General features: G+C 35.1%; 6 protein-coding genes across 7 annotated transcripts; 5 read left to right on the forward strand and 1 right to left on the reverse strand.

The window, feature by feature from the left end:
- Nucleotides 1–555: 555 nt before the first annotated feature.
- On the forward strand, nucleotides 556–2533 carry LOC112786878 (multiple organellar RNA editing factor 9, chloroplastic). Of its 2 annotated transcripts, none has more exons than XM_025830249.3 (5): nucleotides 556–989; nucleotides 1380–1477; nucleotides 1582–1647; nucleotides 1757–1933; nucleotides 2154–2533. In XM_025830249.3, exons 1-4 carry the CDS (start codon nucleotides 652–654, stop codon nucleotides 1930–1932), a joined length of 678 nt encoding a protein of 225 aa, XP_025686034.1. In that variant the 5' UTR covers nucleotides 556–651; the 3' UTR covers nucleotide 1933; nucleotides 2154–2533. The 2 variants fall into 2 exon arrangements, with proteins under 2 accessions (XP_025686034.1, XP_025686035.1); XM_025830250.3 differs by having other exon boundaries at nucleotides 565–989; nucleotides 2294–2533.
- Nucleotides 2534–2724: 191 nt separating this feature from the next.
- LOC112786877 (uncharacterized) lies at nucleotides 2725–4975 on the forward strand. The gene has a single exon (XM_025830247.2). It carries the CDS (start codon nucleotides 3736–3738, stop codon nucleotides 4801–4803), a length of 1068 nt encoding a protein of 355 aa, XP_025686032.1. The 5' UTR covers nucleotides 2725–3735; the 3' UTR covers nucleotides 4804–4975.
- A 990-nt stretch (nucleotides 4976–5965) lies between these two features.
- On the forward strand, nucleotides 5966–7280 carry LOC112783374 (uncharacterized). The gene is made up of 2 exons (XM_025826306.2): nucleotides 5966–6754; nucleotides 6874–7280. Exons 1-2 carry the CDS (start codon nucleotides 6301–6303, stop codon nucleotides 6927–6929), a joined length of 510 nt encoding a protein of 169 aa, XP_025682091.1. The 5' UTR covers nucleotides 5966–6300; the 3' UTR covers nucleotides 6930–7280.
- Nucleotides 7281–8377: 1097 nt separating this feature from the next.
- Nucleotides 8378–10245, forward strand: LOC112783373 (uncharacterized). Its single transcript, XM_025826305.3, has one exon. It carries the CDS (start codon nucleotides 8855–8857, stop codon nucleotides 10037–10039), a length of 1185 nt encoding a protein of 394 aa, XP_025682090.1. The 5' UTR covers nucleotides 8378–8854; the 3' UTR covers nucleotides 10040–10245.
- A 2036-nt stretch (nucleotides 10246–12281) lies between these two features.
- LOC112783095 (uncharacterized) lies at nucleotides 12282–13683 on the forward strand. Its single transcript, XM_029296556.1, has 2 exons — nucleotides 12282–13451; nucleotides 13555–13683. The coding sequence occupies exons 1-2, from the start codon at nucleotides 12282–12284 to the stop codon at nucleotides 13681–13683; spliced, it is 1299 nt and encodes a 432-aa protein (XP_029152389.1).
- A 166-nt stretch (nucleotides 13684–13849) lies between these two features.
- On the reverse strand, nucleotides 13850–18379 carry LOC112783093 (neryl diphosphate diphosphatase, chloroplastic). The gene is made up of 7 exons (XM_025825861.2): nucleotides 18162–18379; nucleotides 17786–18065; nucleotides 15566–15944; nucleotides 15200–15418; nucleotides 14963–15101; nucleotides 14497–14745; nucleotides 13850–14223 (listed from the first exon to the last, which is right to left on the reverse strand). The coding sequence occupies exons 1-7, from the start codon at nucleotides 18225–18227 to the stop codon at nucleotides 13912–13914; spliced, it is 1644 nt and encodes a 547-aa protein (XP_025681646.1). The 5' UTR covers nucleotides 18228–18379; the 3' UTR covers nucleotides 13850–13911.
- Between the last annotated feature and the right edge of the window lie 1008 nt (nucleotides 18380–19387).

Raw genomic sequence — 19387 nt, forward strand, 5'->3', positions numbered from 1 at the left:
AACTATTTCAGCTATATACTAAAATTAACCATCAAAATTAATCATTAGTATAAAATATATATTAAAATATTAAATAAATATTATAAATAAATGAAAAATATATATATTTATATATAAATATATAATAATTATTTTATTAATATATATTCAGAGTCATGAACTCATGATTATGCAGTTTTTTTTTTTTTTTGGTCGCGAGATTATGCTCTTTTCTCATTGAAGATTTTGGAAAAGCTGAACTTAAAAACTGAAAAAGTTGAAAGCCCAATATATGGTCCATTTTTTTCCCTTACTTTCGACCCAAATCATTCTGGAGATCTAACTTGGGCCGATATTCAGGTCCAAGCCCAAAAAGAGGACCCATGTTCTAACCCAGTGATACCGTGCTTGGAGCTAAAGCAGCGCGTGATGGACCAAGCAAGGATCGAAGATCAGAAAGGGGCTTTGGGTCGGGCGGGTTGGGGTGGGGTTCGGGTAGGATTTTCTGGGATAGCCCAAGACAAAAAAAAAAAAAAAAAAGAAGAAAGAAAGAAGAAAACGACGCCGTATCAAGAAAAATATCAATTGTTCTCTAGCAAGGACCTTATCTTGAAGAACCATATTTACATTGCAATTGCCGATTGAACTACAGAAGTGTCTTCAATCCCTGCAATGGCGACGGTCACGTTCTCCCTATCCGCTAAAACCCTAACCCTACCATCCCACCCTAAAACTCCAATCTTCAACCAAGTAAAGAACGTTGGGTTCTTGAGGAGGGTCCCCAGTAGTGGCAGCGTGGTTGGGAGGCGGAAGAGCGTGATTCTCGGGGCTTTGGATGGAGAATACTCGTCGAAGAGGAGTAGCAGCAGCGAACAAAGAGAGACCATTATGCTTCCCGGTTGCGACTACAACCACTGGCTCATTGTCATGGAGTTCCCCAAGGATCCTGCTCCCACCCGCGAGCAGATGATTGACACTTACCTTAATACCCTCGCCTCCGTCCTTGGAAGGTTCTTCCTTTTCCCCATTTTGTTTCAAATTTTATTATTTTCAATAGAACTAGGGTCTTTGATGTATTAGATTTGGCTATAGTTAGTTAAAGTTTCTGTTGATTCTGTTCTTCACTGACACTGGTTACTGAAATCGTTGTTGTACCTTGTAAACTGTAACTTAACTAGTTCAGCTTCATTTCACTCAATACTTCCTTTGTTTCTTGTAGTCTAGGGTAGGGTACTTATAAATTGTGTGGCTTTTGCTTGTGCACCTCATAATATGAATAAGAGGCTCTAATTGGTGGATTATGGTACATTGGTAGTGGTGTATTGTGTGTGTGATATGGGAGGAACTTTGTTCTTCTGGTGTTTTGCTTCTGATGCAAATTTTGCTTTGTGTATTGTCAGCATGGAAGAGGCAAAGAAGAACATGTATGCCTTTAGCACCACCACCTACACAGGATTCCAGTGCACTGTTGACGAAGCAACATCTGAGAAATTCAAGGGTAATGTTTTATAATTCGTGCAGTTGTCTTTGTGGCCTTGTGTGGTTACTTGGTAAAACATTTTTGGATCTTCTTGGTCTAATTTAGGATTTTTCCTCTTGTAGGGTTGCCTGGTGTTCTTTGGGTGCTGCCAGACTCGTATATAGATGTTAAAAACAAAGACTATGGAGGTTAAATTCTTTAGTTTAGACACTGATTAGTTGTGTGGTTATATTCTACCCTATGAGTCTTGACAATCTGATAACTGGGTGGTTAATTGGTTATTGTTCTTCAACTTAGGTGACAAATACATAAATGGGGAGATCATTCCTTGCAAGTATCCCACCTATCAACCAAAACGTAGTAGCGGACCAAAGAATGAGAGCAGAAGGTATGAGAGAAGGAGAGATGGCCCTCCTCCTGAGCGCAGAAGGCCAAGACAAGAGGCAGCTGCCTCAGATTCAGCCTCTACATGAGGTAATGTATTCAGTATTCTGTTCTACTCTCTGCATGTTTTTCATTTCCCATAATCTGGTGTGTACAAGTTATATCTAAAAAATCATGTATCACAGAATTTTACAGCTTACTTCATTTTATTGGTCTTAGGCCAGCTGCTGCAAGATCCTTTTTGTAGGCATTTTTATTCATTATACCCTTGCAAGCTCTGATATCAGTTGTTATATTACTATTATTTCAGGTAATTTTTCAGTTTTTTTGCCGAGTAATGCCAAACGAAAGCAGCTCCTTATCATATGCCACTTGATTTAACCAACTAGAAGATTAAGGCATTAAGCTTTTGTTGGATTTTCATGAGATATATACAATTGGTCTTGCCAGGTTACGCAGCCCATCTCGAGGAATATGTGTTCTTGGACTATGAGGTGACATGTAAGATGGGTGTTGGGTATATTTGTGTAATTGTTTGTAATCTGGTATTCGTTATATCGACCCGTTTTTGGTGCTATGACAAGTCTTTTATAGATTCATGGCAAGTGACAAATAGGAACTGTACTATTTAGTGTGCATATTTAGCTTCTTGACATTAAATGGCCGATCAATGATGTTTTAATTTTGCTACGGTGCCTTGGTCACAGTTTTGCCGCAGTTTATCTTGCGCAAAGCTTTGTTAATGCCTAAAGCAAAAGGCAGTAATAACTAATAACTCTATTTTCCTAACAGAAACAAACGGCATAGACACACCAGTTTATATATTGATTTCTTAAATTTCTCGGTTGCTCGACCAAAATAGAACACTTTGCAAGTAAATTGATATTCCTCTCAAGCCTATAGAATGGTGCACATTAAACTTGCTTTGTTTAGATTTGAATGGCTCTTTGCTCTTGCTAATCTTTCTCAAGCTGAAGCAGCAAACTTGGGAAAGAGTAGACAGTTAATATAGTGTTGTATAACTAATAATAATACTTCTATGAATTAAAATGTATTTTTTAATAGTTAAATAATTAATATTATATTGAAACTATTCAGTACGTGGATCTTGCTGAAATCCTATAGCCTCTACGTATGTAAATTTATTATTATTCTCATGTCACACTCAGACACCGCTGGGGCTAATTGGTTGTCCACACCACTCCTTATCTTGATCTTGAAAGAAGATTAACATCGCAAATCATACAGCTTTGAAAGTTTTGTCTTCATTTCCAATAGGGAAACAAATGGAGGGGCCAAAGGCCACTTCTTTGCTGGATTGAATTGGTTTGACATCATCCGGCACATTTTTACTCATCATACAGTCCTACTCAACACATTTTTATGATGCTGTAAACATACTTTATTACAAATATGGCGGGCAGTGAATGATTAGAAATATGTTTGCTTCATATTTTATTATTTCAATTGGGGATGCTCAAAAAAATCGTTATGAGTTATGGCCTAGTATTACTATTCACAATTAATAATTTGGCACTATTGCATGCTTAATGCTTTTCTTTTATTTGTTTCTTCTTCATAAAATTCATTTATATCCCTCATAAAACTTTGGCACGATTCCACCCCCCTTAGCTTCCCGTTTTGGTGGGTTGGTGAGAGTGTTGACACTTTACACTTGCATGTGCACATTTTAGCATAGATAAGATTTCTGCGGTTGCTGAAGATAACTTAGAATCAACGGAAACACACTTTTCCTTTTTCATACTAATAAAAAAGTGAAGCACTTTAAGTGTCAAGGAAAAAGCTTTTTCCTTCTCCACACAATACAAGGTTTTGAAGAAGAACATAGGAAGCTTGAATTCCATCTACAGTCTCTAAACTCAGATAAAAGCATGGCCTATTACAGCTATCCCTATTCTGATTCTGATTATGGTGAGTACAATTTCAATTCTTATGCTTCCACTTATAATTATGCTCAAGTTCCAACCTTTAATTCTTACAATAGCTATGAATATAATAAACCATATTATGGGTATGATCAAAGTTTGTATCTTTCTGCAAATTACCCTTATCAGAGTTACCAAACTAGTATATCATACTCTGCCACCAATTTTACTGACCCAAAATCATTTGAGTATGATCCCAATCATGGAATGACTCAGCTTGTGATCTCATACAATACCGTGGAATCTAATATCCCTGAATTTGATGAATATGATCCAACACCTTATGGTGGTGGTTATGATATTGCTGAGACCTATGGAAAACCTCTACCACCCTCAGATGAAATCTGCTACCCTCCTTCCACCGGATCAAGTTCAATTGCTCCACCCGCTGATGCTGTTCCTGCTGGGCCAATAGTACCATTACCATTGCCTACTGTTGATGAGGCAATTGATGAGAAAGCAATCATTCCCCAGAAAGAAGCTGAACGTGAAGTGACTCAAGAAATGCCTCAGTCACAAGATAGTAGCAAAGATCAAGAAGAGGTAATTGAAGATAAAGACTATGATACCAGTGAGGAAAGTGAAAGTGATGATGAAGATGATAGAAATAACTATTCTGGGTCTGGTTATGGGAATGGATACAGTGGGGAAAAGGGTGATGAGTATGAGAAGAAAGTGCCAGCACAGTATCCTCCTAGTGGATATGGCTTGGAAGCTATGGATCTCTGTGAGACTTTGTTTGGGTATTGGCCTTGTTTGTCACGTATGAAGAGAGAACATCGTTGTGAAGCAGCTCCTCATAGAGGAAACTATTATTGCCAGGAGAATATTTGGAAAGGGACTGCAGATTATCTCTTTGGGAATCCATATCCATATGGTGGCAGAGGGGAAGAAGAAGGGAGTGGCTATGGTCATGTAGGAGGAGGAGGAGAACTTGTGCATTCATATGAAAGGCATTATCCAACTCAAGCACACTACAGGCAAAGTGAATATACTGATGGATCATCATGGTGACACAACAAAACAATTTGTTGAGATATGTAACGAAATATATATAAGTTGAAGGTGTAAACAAATAATATTGTATTCTGTATGTGTATTGTGTACTGTCTCTCTGTAATTTTAATAATTGTGAAAATTTGCAGTGAAACATTTTGAAAATAAAGAAAATTTCATGCTTTCATTATGTACAAGCCAATGCCGGTTAAGATGTCTGTTGAAAATATCTCCCTTTTCTTCTGTTTGTCAAAACTCTACATAGATAATTGTTACGAGATTATGAAAATCTCATGGCATTATGGCGTTGGAAGAGTTGGTCTCATTCTATGAAAGATGTTCTTGTAAAAGGAGAAAAAGAGACTTGTTTCACAGCCTTGAAAACATTGTTTCACCAGAATGAGATGAATCATAATTATAAGGAATAATGGTGGTCTCAGATAATTTCCCAACAGGTTTTTCATATCAGTAATTCAAGCTGGCAACTATATATGTTTTTGATGAGATGAATCAACCTAAGGAAAAAGCAAAAATCATAAACAACTATTAAATGTGATCAGAATTGAAGGAAGAAATTAATAGTAATAATGTCTGGGCAAAATCATCGTACCTACAAATCCCCCATAGCGAATTTTCCTCCTACCATAAATTTTGATCAATGCCTGTGTGTCAGTTCCTTCCCACACGCCGCATGAATATGATTTAGGAATGTACAATAATAATAATAATGTGTGATATAATGGATAACATAGTCCATTAGTAATTATAGGTAAAAGAAGAACAACATGGACCATTAGTATTCTTTGCTTAAAGTTTTATCAACGAAATTAACAAAAGACCAAAATAATTGTTGTCTCGAACATTCCACGGAGCATGGCTTTCTTTGGTTATTATAATATAATAGTTGACACTATTACTTAATTACTATGGTGAAAAGATGAAGAGAAGAAGAAAACACATGAATAATTAGGAAAAGAGAGGCATGCATGGCCCCAAATGCAAGCGCAAATCATGGCCAAAGCGCCAAAAGACACAATTGCTAGATATTCATACAACTTACGTACAAAGACACATCACTACCTAAATTAAAAATAATTAAAAAAAAAAGCATCATAAATCGTAAAGGCAAAGTTGTTTTCAACCAGAATCATCATTATTTTATTCTTTATCATATAGTTTTGAAGCTATCATCAGTATCACACCACCTACTAAATTTTCATTAGTTATATGGTAACGTTTTTTATTGTGCTATTTGCTACATTACATAGGGGTTCCTTGCTTGTCACATTTTGTGAGTCATGTCCTAGGTTGTAACGCAAGGGCAGATTGTAGATTTCACATGATACAATCCAACCAAGAACTTAGAAATTCTGTCAAATGTCCTAACTGGCTCCCACTTCCAATCATAGTGTTTCAATAAAATACCTTAAAAACCCTCTTAAAACCTCACAGCACCAAAACGCCTTTCTTGTGTTTGTGTTATGTCCACACTCAGAAGATAGGTGCTATTTCAACATGTCTATCTCACACACATCTTCTGAAGCCAACTTTCATCTTCTTCTTCTTGTTCTCCTTGCTGTTGCTGCTTCTGATGTTGTTGTGACAGCTTCATATTCTTCAATTCATGAGCTACTTCGCAGCAATGGCTTACCTGCAGGGCTATTCCCTGAGAGTGTGAAGTCATACAAATTGGACCAGAAGGGTCGTTTGGAGGTGCAGTTAGATCGTCCATGTCTGGCCAAGTATGAGAACAGGGTCTTGTTTGAGACTGTGGTCAGTGCTAACCTCAGTTTTGGACAGCTTAAAGGGTTGGAAGGTCTCTCTCAAGAAGAGCTTTTTCTATGGCTTCCTGTGAAGGATATCATTGTCAATGATCCTTCATCTGGTCTCATCCTTATTGATATTGGTCTTGCTCATAAACAGCTCTCACTCTCTCTCTTTGAAGACCCCCCTGTTTGTAGATCTCAAGGTCCTCTCTCTTTTTCTTTTTCTCTTTCTTAATGTTGATGACCTTTTCTGAATTTGGTGGATGCATTTCGGTTATTCTCTATGTGCTGAGTTGATTTCAAATTTCAATGTGGGGTGCAGGTTCTTCACTATACACAGCAGGAAGGAAGATTATTGGATTTCAAGATCAGAGATGAAAGAGTTGGTTTCTCAGAAAAGTTGGTTTCTTTTCTATTTTCAATTTTGTTCCTTAGAAAGAGTTACATGGTGCAATATGCATAGATCCAGCAAGGGTTGTGATGAATGTCATACTCATAAATTGATGGCGGTGTTTACTATTGTAAAAAAGAATCTTTCTGCAATTTTGTGTGCCGCTTTATTTCTAAGGGGAAATTCTTTGGTGTCTATGGAAGTTGTGCCTAATTTGGCTAAAGGTAAAGATAAAGTAAGGTGGAACCCAGTCTTTTATGTTTGAATTCTCTGAGTGAAATCTAGGCATCATAGAAGATACCATTTCTAAATTCTAATGTTCAAGCTGTTTCATATCATGTCATCACGTTTTCTTCCTTTTCCTTTTCCTTTCCCTTTTCTTTTTATTCTTAAGAAGGAAGTTATTCATTGAAAGAAAAGGCTACTTGATAGTAGGTGGTCCTATACAAAAATTATTCCGTGGATCTGCATCTGCTAACATGACTGTTATTGGCTGATTGGTGAAACCAAATTTTACTCCCAAATTTGAATAGAAAAGGCTCCATTGCTTTAAGTTCAAGTTGAAGACTATGGTCCATGGGGATGTTTACATGGTCATTATTAATTAGACTAACTTGACTTGGATATCATGCGGTCAATAATGTCATTCAGCTGCCAATTTATTTCTTAGATGCAAATTTTCAGTTCTGTTTTCGAAACTATGAAAGAAATAACTCACTATCTTGTTTGTCCAGTTCAAATAGTCAATATAAAATTCATTGATTGGAGACAAGACCTTTTTCTTTGGTGTAAGACAACTATGTTGGACACATATTCTGGAATCTGGCGCCGTATTCCAGGGTGCATAGCTTCAGTGTTATTGAAGCAATGCACCTTCGGAACTTGAGCTGTAAACAGACAGACAGCATTGATTCTATTATTGGTATTCTAGTAACAGTACAAACAGAATCTATGTTGTTGCAATTATGTTAATCAGAAATTCTAAATTCGTTTCTTGTAAGCTTTGCTTAATTTTCAGACAGGTCCAATCCAAGGTTAAACGAAACTTAAACTTTATTGCCTATGCGGTTATGTCAGTGATTTCCATTTCAGCTGCATACAAAATATGACACTATGCCTGCAGGAAGATTTACTAACTAAAATTTAACATCAACACTAGAGGGAAAACGATCTAGTTTTGGATTTATCTATTTCACATATTTAGAGGAATGCAGGAGGTGAAATGATTTTTGTTTTACAATATATTGGAAATGAAACTGCTGAATGTTGAAGGCCATAATAACTGTAAATGTCTATTTTAATTTGCTCTAAATGCCACTGATAATATCTTGAAGAACTTTTTCATTCGACATTCTTAGAGATTTCCACCGTTCATGCCCTGAAAATTGACATAAAATCATAAAGGCGCATATGCTGATATACATATATATTTTTTTTTTGAAGAATGATAACATATATTTTAGTACGAATGGCATAAGTGCCAATATTAATAATAAATCATAGAGGTTCACTAAAATTAGCCACCAGAATAGAATATACATACATTAGAATATAAAATACATATTAAGAATGAGTTAAACTACACATATTTGTGCTAATGAGGTATAGCTCAAATGACATAGTCTTCCCATACTCAATTAAGAGGTTGCTACACATATTTGTACACAAATATAACGTAGTTGATTTTAGTATTTTGATATGTAAATAGTATTTTTATAATAACAATAATATAAACAAAAATAGAGTTGCAAAATAATATTTTTTAATTAAAATAGGTTTAAAAATGAATTCTTGGCAACAAACTCAATTTTAAAAGAAAGAAATGACCAGAATAAAAAACACAAAAAAAAAGAACAGAACAAACACCGGTCTCTGTGAGTGAGTTTTACACTTTTACTTTATCCTTAGCAGCATGTCGCCGTGGCAGTTGCATGGCAATCTTCGCCGCATGTTCACGACATCATCGGCCTCTGCCTCTGCCTCGGCCTCTGCCTCTGCCTCTGCCTCTGCCATCATCACGTCTTTTCTAAGAGATCTCTCCAATGAGCGCGACCTCGACCGCCTCGTTCATTCCTTCAAGCAAGCTTCCCAATCGGATCGTTTCCGAAGCAAACACCGTATTTACGAGCGCACCGTTCGCCGCCTCGCTCTCGCTAAGCGGTTCCAATCCATCGAGGACATCCTCGAACACCAGAAGACCTTCAAAGACATCTCCAAGGAAGGTTTCTCTGCCCGCCTTATCACACTCTACGGCAAATCCGGCATGGTGCAGAATGCGCACAAAGTGTTCGATGAAATGCCTCAAAGGAACTGTCCCCGTACCGTGCTCTCTCTTAATGCCCTTTTGGCTTCTTATTTGCATTCCAACGTGTTTGACATGGTACCTACCCTTTTCAACCACTTGCCTACACAGCTTTCCGTGGAGCCCAATTTGGTGACTTACAATACTGTCATCAAGGCTTTTTGCGAAATGGGTTCTTTTGATTCTGCAAGTTCCATGCTTGATGACATGGAACTTAAGGGTGTGAAGCCTGATGTGATAACCTTCAATACCCTCCTGGATGGATTGTATTCAAATGGTCGTTTTGAGGATGGTGAGAAAATTTGGAAACGAATGGAGGATGAACATGTTGCTCCTGATGTTCAGAGCTACAATGCTAAGTTAATGGGAATGTGTGTTGAGAAAAGAAGTGGTGATGCTGTTATGTGGTACCAGAAGATGAGGAGTGAAGAGGGTGTGAAGCCTAATTTGTTCAGCATCAATGCTCTGATTAGAGGTTTTGTCAATGAGGATAATTTGGATGAAGCTAAGAAGTGGTACAGTGAAATAGCAACCACTGAGTTTGCCCCTGATAGGCACACTTTTAACATCCTTCTTCCATTCCTGTGTGACAAAGGTGATTTGAAGGCTGCTTTTGAGGTGTCCAAGGAGATCTTCAATGGCAGGTGCTTTGTTGGTCCACCCAGATCGCTGTTGCAGCTTGTGGTGGATACACTGTTGAACAATTCCATGACTTTAGAGGCAGAGGAGATTGCCAAACTTGCTTATACCAGTTCCAAGCCACGCTACGAGCTAAATTTACCACAGGATTTGTAGATTAGCACTACTATATTTGGTCATGTTATGCAAAGGTTGCTACATAGCCTATTTCTGTAGCTTTCATTGAGAGAAATTTATCGAAACATACCGACAATTTATTCATGCCATCCGTCAATATTTAACAATATGAATGAAAGTATGTTGTTGATTTTTAAACTAAAAAATTATATTAAATAATGACTAAAAATACTAAATTTTTGTGACTCTCTAATATTTTTTATTTTTTTTAGGGCAATTTACGCATCTAAATTGTTTGACCCCAATGTTACGCAAATACATTGTTTCCAAATTTAATACGCAAATGCATTGTTTCACTATTTTATGTAAACCGCTACTGGCAGTAGCGGTTTACAGATGTGCATAAACCGCTACAACCAGCCGCGGTTTATGTGTGTGAGTGTGTGAGTGTAAACCGCTGCTGCCAGCAGCGGTTTACGTGCGTGTGTATGTGAGTGTAAACCGCTACTGGCAGTATCGGTTTACGTGTATGTGTATATACTATTTAAATAATATTATAAATAAAAAATTTAATTTATCATTTCACAATATAATTTAAAAAATATAAATATGCATGTAATAAATTTTTTATTTGTATTTATTATTAGAAGTGAGACCAAATTACAAATAAAAAAATACAGTCTTCAAAGTATTGAATTATATAAAGCAAGACTAATTTTTTTTATTCTCATCTCTTTTAAAATTTATAAATAATAAAATAATTTATTTTTAGCCAAAAGTTTACTAAATTATATATTTTACTCTTTAAAAATCACTTCATTCTCTTTTATTTATATCAACCATACAAAGGAGATTGGAGAGTTTGGAAAATGGGTTGTGTTCTTTGCTGTTGATTTGCATTTGAGGTTCTAGCTAAATGATTTTTTTTTATTTGTGCAACTTTGTTGTCTTATACCAAAAAATAAAAATTATTTGTATTTTACAGTTGATTAATTAGATAAATAATAGTGATAGCATCATAATTTTGATGAATAAAATAAAAAATATAAATATGCATGTAATAATTTTTTATTTGTATTTATTATTAAAATGAGATTAAATAGCAAATCAAAGAGTGAGTACTCACAGAGTACTAAAATATATAAACTAAGACTAATTTTTTTTTATCTTCATCCCTTCTAAAACTCATGAATGATAAAATAATTTATTTTTAGTAAAAAATTCACTAAATCATACACTTTTTCTTTAAAAATTATTTCATTTTTTATCCATATAAATCATATGATTGCAAAAAATATATACTCCGTTTTCTTTCTCTCAATTTTTTTGTAACTTAATTTAGCATAAACAAACATTTTTCTAATCAACGTAAACCGCTAGAGGAACACAGAAACCGCTAAATTAAGTTACACAAAAATTAAGAGAAAGAAAACGGAGTATATATTTTTTGCAATCATATGATTTATATGGATAAAAAATGAAGTAATTTTTAAAGAAAAAGTGTATGCTTTAGTGAATTTTTTACTAAAAATAAATTATTTTATCATTTATGAGTTTTAGAAGGAATGAAGATAAAAAAAAAATTTAGTTTTAGTTTATATATTTTAGTACTCTGTGAGTACTCACTCTTTGATTTGCTATTTAATCTCATTTTAATAATAAATACAAATAAAAAATTTATTACATGCATATTTATATTTTTTAAATTATATTGTGAAATGATAAATTAAATTTTTTATTTATAATATTATTTAAATAGTATACACATACATACACTTAAACCGCTACTGGCAGTAGCTGTATACACATACATACACTCACACACACATGCACGTAAACCGCTACTGCCAGTAGCGGTTTACACTCACACACATAAACCGCGGCTGGTTGTAGCGGTTTATGCACACCTGTAAACCGCTACTAGCGGTTTACATAAAATAGTGAAACAATGCATTTGCGTATTAAATTTGGAAACAATGTATTTGCGTAATATTGAGGGTCAAACAATTTAGATGCGTAAATTGCCCTTTTTTTTATTATCTAAATACAAAATATAAAAATAATAAACATTTAAATATTTCATGATAAGAATTAGTAGTTTATTCGACATAAAAATTATTTATATACAGAATATCAAAATTAATTTTCCAATCCTGAATTAGATGTTGCATTATTCCATTGAAACAGTGTGATTCCATTTCCAACAACTTGTGTTCTCCTCTGATGTTGAGGTAGTTAGGCAGTTAGGCTTAGATTTCATTCGTACACACTAGAAGACACCATGTCTGGCCTCAGTACTCTGCGTCGACTCTTCACCGCAAAACCCTCCTCCATCACCGCCGCCACAACCACAGCTATCGAATCCGAATCCAAGTACAAGCGCAAACGTGGACGCGTGACGCCATCTTTCCGCACGCTCCCCAGCGACTACGAAACGCCGGAAGCAATGCGAAACGTGGTAGACAAGTTCAAGAGGCTTTGCAAAAACAAGTACTTCCGGCGAAGTGTTGGCATCTACACCGACGTTGTACGCAAGCTTGCGAAGGCCAAGGCCTTCCCTTTGATCGAAGAGATCATTGAAGCCCAAAAGCAGTACAAGGAGATTACCACCGAGGGCTTCATTGTTCGCCTCATCAATCTCTACGCCAAAGCTGGCATGCCTGACCACGCCCGCAAACTGTTCGACGAAATGCCAAACCACAATTGCTCTCGCAATAACTTGGCTTTCTCTTCCCTCCTCAACGCTTACGTCGCTGCTGGGCAATACGACGTTGCCGTGGGCCTTTTCCGTGAAATCAGCGCCAAATATTCGATTCAACCCGATGTGGTGTCGTTTAATGTTTTCATTCACGCATTGTGTAAGATGGATTATTTGGACTCTGCTGTTGGGGTTCTTGATGAGATGGATGAGCTGGACTTGGAGCCTAATTTGATCACTTTTAATACTCTGCTTGGTCAGTTTTATAAGAAGCGTGGGTTTGATGAGGGTGAGAAGATTTGGACAATGATGAAGACGAGGAATGTTGAGCCTGATGCTGTGAGTTACAGGCTGAGGATGGGTGGGATGGTTGGTGATGGCAGATTAAAGGATGCCGTAGAGTTGTTTCATGTGATGAAGTTGAGCGGGGTTAACCCTGATGTGCATTGTTTCAATGTGTTGATTCAAGGGTTTTTTGGTGATGACAATGTTGAAGAAGCCAAGGTTTGGTATGATGAGTTGGTGAAGAGTGAATGCGAACCTGTTCGATCTACTTATGTGACTCTTGCGCCATTTTTTACAGAGAAGGGTGAATTTGATTTGGCTTTTCAGCTGTGCAAAGAGGCTATGAAAGGTGGTAGATTGGCTATTGATGCAGAGGCATTGAAGCAGGTGGTTGAGGGGTTTGTTGCCAATGGGATGATTGAAGAAGCTACTGAGCTTGTCGATCTTGCGGGGAAGAAGAAGTTGGAAGTTTGATTTGGCCTTTAACAGGGATTAAAAACCCACATTGGTTAAGGAAGCGGTTTTAATAGTCTTTATAACTTACAGTGTGAGATAATTCTTCTCCTTTCAGCTAGTAGCCTACTACTATGTAGGACATGTATCTGTCAGGAATGAAGGCGATGTTGGATTTTTGCTTATGAAGCGAATTTTGATGCTTATACTCGTTCCTATTAAATATGCTATTTCCTGCATTATTTGAAATTCATTATGCTTCAACTGATACATGTGATTTCCTGTATTCTTTGAAATTCATTATTCTTATTAGATCAACTAACATATGATTTCTGGTACATGTGCATATATTAAAATGAAAAATCATCTGATCCTTTATGGCGATGTCTTCTGTCAAAGAACAAAGGTTAATATGCAAACAACAACTTCTGATCATTCTTTGAAAAGAAATTAAATCATGTCCATGTTCATAAGCTTATAGTACAAGTGAATTTACGTGTGCAACACCAGCATTAGCAATAGACTTGACATGTTGATGTAGGTTGGAAAGGCTTGGATTGGTGCGGTAATGATACATTAGAGGGACCATTCTAGCAGCACTCAGGCAGAATTTGGTAAATGACGATGGAAATTGCTGATCTCTGCCCAACACTTGTCGATTGAGACGCTTCCATTCCATTGAAATCAGCTCCTCAACATGCCTTTCTGCATCTTCTGCTGAAGTCTCTTGGTGTTCTCTCATGTAGCACTCAATGTATGACCCATCAAATCCACTTTGATTTTTATTCTGCATTCATGATTGAAATATATGTGTTGTCAAAAAAAAAAAAAAAAAACAAAATACCATATTACACTAGTCAATAAAGCTACCAACTAAATTAATACGTCAATATGCAAAGGGTAGAGAGTTATACGCTATACTTGAATACATAATCCTTTTTATACTACTGTGTTCAGTTCGTTGTTTAATATAGTGCTATATAAGGTATACTGTAATGGAATTAAATATAACTTTCTTGTGGTGCATCTTAAAGAATAATGGAACAGACTTGGATTTTACCTTGTGTCCTTCTAAGTCATCACAAAGACGAAGGATTTTTGCGACGGAATATATAATGTCTGGAAAGTCGTCTAAAATTGCAAGAGTTTCCTTTGTTATATTTTGATGGAAAAGGAAAAATGAATGGACAAGCATCACGTGCAGTCCTGTGCTTACAGTTGCATGCTTCAAGTACTCCTCTGAATTTGGCAATTCACCAGAATCAGACCAATGTGCCCCTTCCAAGGAGGCATTCAACAATTGCAAAAACTTCATTAGAAATACGTAGCGTTAATGTTGCTACAAGTTGGTGCAATTCCAAGCAAATTCGGATAGTTCATTTTTAATTTAATCTGTTAAATAATTTTATATCTATTTGATAATTATACATACATTTAAAAGAAATTGAATAGTTGGTCTAAAGAAACCTCATGACCTCATTGTGCAAAAATAAAATAAAAAATAATGAAATAAATGGACCATTTACCGATTTTTTAAGGGTATTTATAGGATTCAATCCATGCTTTTTGTAGATCTTTTCGGAGAAAGCATTTGTAATTTCATATAGAGCACTTAAACACTTTTTCATGAATTCGGGAAGGTGCTCTGTTCCGGTCAATTCCCATCTGAATTGAGAGGTAAAAATTTGTTGTAACTTGTAAGCATTAGAATGGAATAATAAGAAAATTTAAATGTCAATATACATATGATATAGAATAGGCACCTCTTAACCGCATCAGTAAATAGAATAAGCTGATCCAACGTGCCATAAACATCGAAAATGTCATCAATGATGTAGACCAGAGAGATAGGTTTGGTAAGCTCAAGCCTTTGGTCTGAAAAGCTCGGATCTGTGAAGCATGCCATGGACCACATGTACCATTTTAGAGCTTCATACTCTGCAAATTTCGGCTCCTTCGACATAGCTTCCCCTTTCCACCATCTATCAAGGGATTATTTTGTTTTTCGTCATCACTTGGTCATTAATGATTAAAAGTGTGAGATAAAGTATGCTGTTGGATTATTAAACTAAATAAACTAGACTAAAAAAATTGAGTTGATGAATAAATGATTTACTCATAGAACTTACTTTGAAACTTGAAGGGCTTCATGCTGGTTCATGAGCCTAACTATACAGGAATTGATTTCTGCAAGTTCCACAAAGCACACAGATTTTTTGTCGGGCTTGAAATTCCTAAGCAAGATGGTTTTGTCCATGAATCTAGGCAAGTTGTGATGAAGTGGTTGCTGGAGAGAGATTGCAACATATTGAGCTTCATGATGATGATGATGCCTTGACAGCCATGAATGAAGAAGCTCGCGGCAGAGGCGCCCCACATCCTCAAGAGAAGTATCTTCTTCTCCAATGCTTAGCTGCGCTGCTTCATGTACCGCTATGAGACTCGTCAAATCTTCGCCATATGCTTCTCCGAACTGCACTCTGTTATTTTTCAACCTCTCAAATATATCTGCACAACGATTATGGTAGTTGATTATTAGTTAATGAATATATATTACTAATTTTATAATTAAAATGTGTTATATATTATTTTTTATTTGTAATTAAAATTATTTTTTTTTAAATTAAAGAATTTTACTTTTTTTTATTAATTTTATAACTAAAATGTATTACATATTACTCTTTATTACAATTAAAATCAATTTTTTTAAATTAAAGAGTTCTTTTATTTTTCTATTAATTTTAAAATAAAAATATGTCACATGTTACAATTGAAATCAAATCTTTTTTCTCCAAAATTAAAAAGTGTTTTTTTCTCTTTTCTCTCTTCTTCAAGCACTCTATCTTTTTTGTATATCATTATCAATGACTAATTATAAATTTGATAATCAAAATGTACAATATGATATTTTTTAATTGTATTAAAATTAAAATTAAAATATTAAAATTGAAATTAAAATATAACTATATTATATTATATATTACTATCTAATTTAATAACAAAATGTGTCACATGACACTCTTATTAAACTTAGAGAAAATATTTTTCTCTAAAATTAATAAACTTTTTTTCTAAATTCTCTTATCTACCTCTCTCCCTTTTTTCTATTTTTCTCTATCCTACTCATTCTATATATAATTTATTATATATTTATATATTATATGTTATTATCTAATTTAATGACCAAATTTCTCACATGACATTCTCTCATTAAAATTGAGAGGAAATATTTTTATCCAAAATTAATAAACTCCATTTCTAATTTCTCTCGTCTATCTCTCTCCCTTTCTCTATTTCTCTCTACCCTTCCCACTCTATATATAATTTATAATTTATATTTTATATTAGTAATTTGAGAAATTAAAATGTGTCATCGATATTTTTTATTATAATTATTTTTTTTAAATTAACAAACACTCTCTTTCAGTTTTATTCTTTTTCTTTTTCTTTCTTTTCTCTCATTCTCTATTTTTTTGTTTTATAAAAATAAAATCAACAAAATAATATAATTTAAAAATAAATATTATTATTATATATATATTTTTTAATTTTTTTATTTAATTTTAAAATTTTATTGTTTATCTTTTTAATCTATATTTTTATTTTTTTAAATATTTATTAAATATAATTTAGAGATAATACTAATATTATGATTAAAAGTTAAAATCAAGATTCAATTGTTTAAAAAAATTTATTTTGAGTTAATTTTATAATTATCAATATAATCTTTTTTATGATAATATCTAATTATATTTTTATATACATAAAGAGAAAAAAAATATTATTTTTAAATAGCAAGTATAAAAATTAATTATTTCTATTTGTGTAACAGACTTAATACCTAATCAAAAGTATACAAGTTAAATCGTTTCAAATTTTAGATAATGAATATTAAAATTAATTATTAGTAATAAATTAAACTCTTTCACATGAAATAATAACTAAAAATCTTATCATTTGATTTTTTATCTACAGAGATCATGATCTTCTTAGCCAACGGGAACTTTTGTTTTCTACTATCTTTAATTTTTGTAAAAGTAGTTTGATTCTATAAATCTTTTGTGCCATAATCTATAATGTCATAACAAAATCGACATAATTTTAAAAAATTTATATTCCCGTAATATAATTACGGATAAAAATATTAGTTTATAACTAATAAAAAGAATACAAATATACAAGATCAACGTGTAATCACTTTTAAATAAAAATTGTGGACCTTATATATGATAGAATTTATTAGGAAAACTAACTAGTTTCCCTAATAGAAGTTATAAATTTAACCATAATTGATATATGATCTATTTTATTACTTCAAAGATCTTCTCATTATTATAATTTATAACAACCTGCATTAACTGAATAACCTCCTTGTCTGAGTAAACGGAACGTGAGTGCAACTTTGTCAAGTTGATGGCTTTGGACAAAATCAATGGGATCTCTGGTCACTATGAAATGTTGCTTCTCAAGTGCGGCTTCAATGTGCTCTTGAAAGTGGTGCTCAATGCCAAGCCTTTGGATTAAGTCAACCATGCACAAACTCTCCATTATTGGATCCTCGCTAATAAGTTTCTTCATTACATGCTTAGCCTCCTTCAGCATCACAGTTTGTTTTGCATGTAAAACATCCTGAAAGTGTAAAGAATTAGTTTAAGGAATTTTGATGAATAATATTGATGGAGAAATATTTATGTTGGAACGTTGGATTTTGTTGAGAAGTCTCACCATGAAGGTGGAGCTTATGCCTATGGCTGTGCCTGCACACCTTGGAAAAACAAAGTTGGTATACATAATTAGAAGATATCAAGTTGAATGAATGGTGGATAGAGTTGGCAAAGGCAATCATTAAATAACAAATCATGGAGCAAGCAACCACCAACAACGTCTAATTCGTGGGACGACATCCACATGTGACGCTATTGATAAGGTTGCTTCGTGCCGTTAGTTGTAAGGCTGGGTTTGTTTCTAATAACAACACAGAACAAGACACTAAAAACAGGACAGGATATAAACACAAAATTTTATGTTTTTGTATTTTGTTTGATAATAAATTAGAACAAATTATAAAAATTCAATTTATTCTCATTTTTTTTATTCAAAAAATTTGAGATGAAAAATATAACAATAAAAAACATAATTATAAAAAAATAACAAGAATAATGAAAGAAAAAATAAAAAATAAATTGTCTCTTGTTAGTGTTTCTGTATCTTTCCTGTTAAAATTGATACAAAATACAGTAATTTAATGTCTCCGGACACATTGTCTCTGTTTATATCTTGTTACAGCCCAGCCCAGGACTCCTGCGGGCCAACCCGACCCGAGCTCCACCCGGCCCGGCTACGCGCCCTTCAACCGACCCGGACACGCGTCCCATACAGCTCACACACAGCTATGGGACAGCGTCCCTGAAAATATGGGCCTGACCTCCAGAGGGGCCCAGGGCTGACATGTATATAAGGGGAAGAATGGCTCTTCCCCCGAGGTACGTCACATCCCTACACCACCCTCATTTCGCCTGCACATATTCTGACAAGAGCGTCGGAGTGTCTTTGCAGGTGGCACCCCCTCTCTCTCTTTTCTCGCACGACGTGCTCGGGACCTCCCCAGTCCGGACTGGAAGACCGTGACCAGACGAGCCCTTTCCTTCACCCTGGGTCCTGACCCGAACCGTCCGGTAACCGACCTACCGAACATTGGCGCCGTCTGTGGGGATCGTCCATGGACTTCGTACTAGTCCAGACGGGGACCGGCAGCGAGGCCGCGCCTCCCGTGCTTGGGGGAGGCGCCGTTTCGATAGAAACCCGACAACAGCAGAGGTCGCCTCCGAGGGATGTGACGCAGACTCACGAAAGACGCCCCTTCGGAGGAACTGGCGACAATCACGCCAGGATAATGCAAGAGTTGGGCCATAGGATGCAAGACTTAGAACGCCGGCTAGCCGAAAGAGAAC

This window comes from Arachis hypogaea, chromosome 20 (genome assembly GCF_003086295.3).
Source record: "Arachis hypogaea cultivar Tifrunner chromosome 20, arahy.Tifrunner.gnm2.J5K5, whole genome shotgun sequence".
Taxonomy (NCBI): Eukaryota; Viridiplantae; Streptophyta; class Magnoliopsida; order Fabales; family Fabaceae; genus Arachis; species Arachis hypogaea.

Coding starts and splice junctions, on each gene's coding strand:
- LOC112783093 (XM_025825861.2), bottom strand. CDS start 18,227: ATGTATACCAACTTTGTTTTTCCAAGGTGTGCAGGCACAGCCATAGGC. Junction 15,419..15,565: donor GAAGCCCTTCAAGTTTCAAA/GTAAGTTCTATG, acceptor ATCCCTTGATAG/ATGGTGGAAAGGGGAAGCTA. Junction 15,102..15,199: donor TTTACTGATGCGGTTAAGAG/GTGCCTATTCTA, acceptor CTCTCAATTCAG/ATGGGAATTGACCGGAACAG.
- LOC112786878 (XM_025830249.3), top strand. CDS start 652: ATGGCGACGGTCACGTTCTCCCTATCCGCTAAAACCCTAACCCTACCA. Junction 990..1,379: donor CTCGCCTCCGTCCTTGGAAG/GTTCTTCCTTTT, acceptor GTGTATTGTCAG/CATGGAAGAGGCAAAGAAGA. Junction 1,478..1,581: donor AACATCTGAGAAATTCAAGG/GTAATGTTTTAT, acceptor TTCCTCTTGTAG/GGTTGCCTGGTGTTCTTTGG.
- LOC112783374 (XM_025826306.2), top strand. CDS start 6,301: ATGTCTATCTCACACACATCTTCTGAAGCCAACTTTCATCTTCTTCTT. Junction 6,755..6,873: donor CCCTGTTTGTAGATCTCAAG/GTCCTCTCTCTT, acceptor TGTGGGGTGCAG/GTTCTTCACTATACACAGCA.
- LOC112783095 (XM_029296556.1), top strand. CDS start 12,282: ATGTCTGGCCTCAGTACTCTGCGTCGACTCTTCACCGCAAAACCCTCC. Junction 13,452..13,554: donor CGGGGAAGAAGAAGTTGGAA/GTTTGATTTGGC, acceptor TTCTCCTTTCAG/CTAGTAGCCTACTACTATGT.
- LOC112786877 (XM_025830247.2), top strand. CDS start 3,736: ATGGCCTATTACAGCTATCCCTATTCTGATTCTGATTATGGTGAGTAC.
- LOC112783373 (XM_025826305.3), top strand. CDS start 8,855: ATGTCGCCGTGGCAGTTGCATGGCAATCTTCGCCGCATGTTCACGACA.